Raw genomic sequence first — 5,839 nt, 5'->3', positions numbered from 1 at the left:
ATATATATATATATATACATATATCATATATATATATATATATACATATATCATATATATATATATATATACATATATCATATATATATATATAATATACATTATGTATATATATCTGTGTGTATATGTATACACACACACATGCACACATATATATAATAGATCCCAGTAACAGGGTAAATGCAATCCACCGTAACATTTCACTCCTAACCAAAACAGACTGAGATGCTGCCATGCTGCCATCTGTTGGAAGTCACACTTCACCAATTGTGTTAAATTAGAAAAGTTCAGAGGTTATTCAGTCTGGCATTTAACCAGTGTCAGACGCTTGTCAACTGAAGGAAACTTGGATAACAAATCCTTCACACACACACACACACAGACGCACCCATCATGCATGTTATCCATTACTGACAGCCAGAGAGGACAGTAACTTCCAGATCTAATATGTAATTACACTTATTTTGTGTCGTCCTTTTTGAAGATTCTGTTGATGAAAAGAGGCCAAAACTATGATGTGTCGGGGTTCCAAAGCCATCAAATAGTTAATGCCGAGGAAGAAAAAAATGGTAAATATCATTGGCCTTTCTTCACCCGTTTATCTCTTATTTGTTTCAGTCACTGACTGTGGCCATGCTGGGGCACTGTCTTCATGAATCTTTCAGTCAAATGAATCGACCCCAGAGCGTTTTGTTTTTACCTTTTTATAAGCCTGGTATTTATTCTGTCAGTCCCTTTTGCTGAACTGCTAAGTTATGGGGATGTAAACACACCAACACCGGTTGTCAAATGGTGGTGGTGGACACACATACACATACACGCATATACATATATATACGATGGGCTTCTTTCAGTTTCCATCTACCAAATCCACTCACAAGGCTTTGATTGGCCCAAGACTATAATGGAAGACACCCAAGGCGCCATGCAGTGGGACTGAACCAAGAAACATTTGGTTGGGAAACAAGTTTCGTCACCATCATCTGAGATAGAGGTAATAAGGTGACAGGAAAAAATAGAACATATTTAAACCCTTTTTTTAGGCAACCTCTATGAATAACTTTTATTGTAATAAGGATCAACGTTAACAATAAGTCCCGAGATTGATATCATCATCATCATCAACGACCAACAAAAACCTTTTGAGGTTTGACCCTTCAGCATTTAAACTGTCTGTATCAGGTCCGAATATTCTAATTGTTTTATGTTGAAACTGGACAGATCTCCTACAATGTCATTCTAGAAATGCAACGATCACATCGTTGAACTCTCAAAGCTAAAGGACAATGCCTAATTCATTCAAAACACCATGAATAAATAGACATTACGTTTGTAGGAAAACTAACCTGTTAAGGAAATCTCTAATAGAGACAGGGGAAGAATTCACGCTGAGGAGTACAGTTTATTGCCACTTAAACATGGCTGTTCTTTAAGAACAGGCAATACTGTTGTTTTAACCCCCAGGAGGACTCCACCTCCAGCTGGTTAATCAGTGCGCCTCAGGAATAATCTGAATGTTAGAGGGTTAAGCCTCAGCAAGACCACGGTCGAATGAGCGAAACAAAGTGAGAAAAGTAGAGGACTTACCAGCCATTTCATAAGCTCAGCCATGGCCTTAATATGTCTTGGAGATATTCCATTGACCAATACAAGGTAGTCCACATAGTTGATATGAGCAGGAACACTGATTACACACAAGTCCCTGGCATTCTCTTCGTTCAAAACTGTGACAAGTTCATCAAGGTCAAAGACACCAGTTTTCCCTCCTGTCAATTAAATAAAAGAAATATTAGATGAATGTGGCCATGCTGGGACACTGCTTTTTTAGTATCTGGTAAAACAGATCAACCCCGGTACTTATGCTACCAATCTATTGTAGGCGCAGGAGTGGCTGTGTGGTAAGTAGCTTGCTTACCAGCCACATGGTTCCGGGTTCAGTCCCACTGCGTGGCACCTTGGGCAAGTGTCTTCTACTACAGCCTCGGACCAACCAAAGCCTTGTGAGTGGATTTGGTAGATGGAAACTGAAAGAACCCCGTCGTATATATGTATATATGTATGTGTGTGTGTGTTTGTGTGTCTGTGTTTGTCCCACCCCCCAACATCGCTTGACAACCGATGCTGGTGTGTTTACGTCCTCGTAACCTAGCGGTTCGGCAGAAGGGACCAATAGAATAAGTACTAGGCTTCCAAAGAATAAGTCCTGGGGTCGATTTGCTCGACTAAAGGCGATGCTCCAGCATGGCCACAGTCAAATGACTAAAACAAGTAAAGAGTAAAGAGTAATCTCTCTTGCCGAACTGCTAAATTACAGAAACATAGACACTCGGTCCCGATACATCTACGTAACGCTATGTTTTTACAGTGCACCCTCGTTAGGGTTAGTTTTAGGGTCAGTGTCAGTTTGGGGTTAGTTTTTAGGTTCGGGTTACGTAGATGCGTCTGGACCTTTGTATTTAAGTAGTACCGACCCCTGCTCAAAAGGACTGAGCAGTAATGTACTTAGATATAGCTAAATATAAAATACACACACCATACATATTAAGGGAACGCACACTTCTCAGAAACGTTTCATCTACGATTTGTGAGTAGTTGGTTAATTCCAGATAAGCAGTGACAGCGAGAAGGACCTGCGTTCATAGACGTCCCATCAATGTATAACCGTTTCATTTTTCATTCAGACAGGTACTATCTCGGATCACATTGTCTTTATTTAGATGATAATGCAGAATTTGAGGGAGATTTAGCTCCTCTATCTTGCAAGTCAGGAAAACGCCGTAGAGACTCCATCAAAAACTAAGCTGGCAGAAGCGACAGAATATATGACTAAAATACTTGTATTTACTCTGTCCTTCTACATTCCGGGTTCAAATATTACTAAGACTAGTTACACTAATTAAACGGTTCATTTTTGCCTAATCGAAAGAAACACTTTACGATGCTTTTCACATAGCAGCGACATGATACAAGGGAGACAATTCCGTTACTACTACGTAGCTTCTTAACTCGCTTCCCAAACGATGTAAAGTGTCCCAACAATCTTTTATTTAGATCGTTGGTTCTCAACCATTTTTTACTTGTGGACGCCTTTGATTTCTATTTTACACAGACGGACCCCCGCAGACATTCGATCATTATCATTTAACGTCCGTTTTCCCTGCTGGTATGGACTGAACGGTTTGACAGGAGCTGACCGGGCTCCTGTCTGTTTTGGCATGGTTTCTATGGCTGGATACTCCTCCTAACGCCAGCCACTTTACAGAGTGTGCTGGCTGCTTTATACAGGGCACCAGAACCAGAGCTTTTACGTGGCATTGGCAAGAGTACCTTTTACGCGGCACCAGCCCCGGAATTTTATAAACATAATTGTTAAAATATTTTGTGTATTCTACAAATATAACCAATTTGTGGCACATAAATTTTAACAACAAAATCTTACATGAATCCCTAAAAGTCATATGAACCCTAGTCGAGACCCACTGGTTTAAGACAGACTGCATCATGGACTACATTATCTCGTCTGTTCTTCCGTTTTTTTAAATGACAGCATCAGCTCTAAACAGGCTGAAAATTGTTCCAGCAGTGGCCATCCTATCTTTTATTTAGATTATTTAGCTACACTGCATAGGTGGAGGCATGTCTATGTGGTTAAGAAGATTACTTCTACGCCATGTAGTTCTGGGTTCAGTTCCACTGCACAACACCTTGGGAAAGTATCTTCCACTATGACACCAGAACAAACAAAACCTTTATAACCACAACAACAGCTCATTTTTTGAGTAAGCTGAGGATCTACCATTACTATTTTCTGAAACAAAGACTGTCCAGAGTTAGCAAAATATGCAACAATGACCCAAAAAAGGTATGTCCTCAAATACCTTACGCACTCTGTAGTGTACAAGAGAGAAGACAGCACTGGTATGATCATGTAATGTGTATGGATGAAGTGCCAATCTCTAAATGTGGAGGGAACATGTGGAAGAGGAAAAGCCAGGAAGACTTGGGTTTAAGTGGTGAAAAATGATCTAAAGAAGTTGACAGATGAGATGACAAAAGAATGAGAGGATTTGTTGTGCCTGAGAAGACCCATCCAGTTAAGTGAAATGGAGGCAATAAAAGCATGTCCTTTATTTCCATGACTGTCTTCAGGAAAGGTATCCAGCCATAGAAACTGTGCCAAAGTAGACAGTGGATTTTGATGCAGTCCCCTGACTAATCAGTCCGTCGAACTGTCCAAATCATGCCAGCATGGAGAGAGGACATTAAATGATGATGATAATGAGGGGGGGGGGAGTCACAGTAATGCAATTTTTATTTGTATTACTTGACTCATCATCATCATCATCATCATTATTTAATGTCTGTTTTTGATGCTGGATGGGTTGGACGGTCTGACAAGATCTGGCAACCCAGAGAGCTACAACAGGTTCCATTTGTCTTGTTTTGGCATGGTTTCTACAGCTGGATGCCTTTTTGAATGCCAACCACTTTACAAATTGTACTGGGTGCTTTGCATGTGGAACCAGCACTGGCACACACACACACACACATATATATATCATCATCATCATCGGAATAGCCTTGTGATTGAGAGAAATATGGCCCGTTTGCCTAGTCACTATTATTGTTATATCCAACTACCAGCTCAAGCTGCAGCAATACAGTTCACCCACCACACTTCTCGGTCCAGCATCACTGCCTCAAAGTCCTGGATACATTCCAGGCCAATGTCTGCAATCAAGTTGGCGATGCATGTGTGATGATGTTTTCCTCTTCTTTCAACGCCAGGAAGTGGGTTCCACAAGACTAATTTGGATGCTTCCAGTTCAGGGTGGCACAGGCAGTGACCAGACTGTTGCAGCCATCTTTGCTTGACCTTCTGGCTAACTTTTAGCAGGTCTCCATAAAGGTAATTCAGTTGTCTTATGTTACAGCCATTCATAGCATCACTGTGTAGCATCCATTTAGCCCGTTTGATCAGTTCTTTGTCGGTGTCCATGTTCCACTGCCATATAACGGCACTGATTCTACAGTTGCAATGAAGAACTTCATTCTGATTTGCCTGGGCAGTTTGGAGTTTCAGACCTTTCTTAGTTTGTGACAGGCTGCCCATGCTTAAGCCTTCCCGGTCTTCATGTCTGCTTCCAAACTGCTAACCCAACCACCTAGGTTCTTGAAGTCTTCAGTAACATTCAATTCTTCAAGCAGTTCTTGAAGCAGTGGTGTCATCCAAAAGCTAAAACAATTCAAAGTACACTGTGACCAGTGATGTATAACAATATTTGACAGCCAGGATGATTACCATGATACTGTAATCAGGCCCAACTATTTTATGTTCAACGGGCTAGATCCAGCTTCCTATACCTACCCTACCATGTCATTCTAAAAATAAGCAATCACATCATTGAAATCTCAAAGCTATGAGATAATGTTATTGTTGGCACTCCGTCGCTTACGACGTCGAGGGTTCCGGTTGATCCAATCAACGGAACAGCCTGCTCGTGAAATTAATGTGCAAGTGGCTGAGCACTCCACAGACACGTGTACCCTTAACGTAGTTCTCGGGGATATTCAGCGTGACACAGTGTGACAAGGCTGGCCCTTTGAATTACAGGCACAACAGAAACAGGAAGAAAGAGTGAGATAAAGTTGTGCTGAAAGAGTACAGCAGGGTTCGCCACCATCTCCTGCCGGAGCCTCGTGGAATTTTAGGTGTTTTCGCTCAATAAACACTCACAACGCTCGGTCTGGGAATCGAAACCGCGATCCTATGACCGCGAGTCCACTGCCCTAACTAATGGGCCATTGCGCCTCCACTATGAGATAATGTTATTGTTGG

At 41.4% G+C, this 5,839-nt stretch overlaps 1 protein-coding gene across 2 annotated transcripts in view; it reads right to left on the bottom strand.

Moving 5' to 3' along the window:
* The window catches only part of LOC106873318 (uncharacterized), a 20,870-nt gene that overhangs the window by 13,728 nt on the left and 1,303 nt on the right, over nt 1-5,839 (bottom strand). For both annotated transcript variants that reach the window (XM_014920642.2, XM_014920641.2), the window contains exon 2: nt 1,588-1,766. In XM_014920642.2, the coding sequence (XP_014776128.1) occupies nt 1,588-1,766 (179 nt within the window). The remainder of the gene's footprint in view (nt 1-1,587; nt 1,767-5,839) is intronic.

This window comes from Octopus bimaculoides, chromosome 8 (assembly GCF_001194135.2).
Source record: "Octopus bimaculoides isolate UCB-OBI-ISO-001 chromosome 8, ASM119413v2, whole genome shotgun sequence".
Lineage (NCBI taxonomy): Eukaryota > Metazoa > Mollusca > Cephalopoda > Octopoda > Octopodidae > Octopus > Octopus bimaculoides.
The sequence above is the reverse complement of the archived record's forward strand: the minus strand, read 5'-3'. Positions and strand labels throughout refer to the sequence as shown.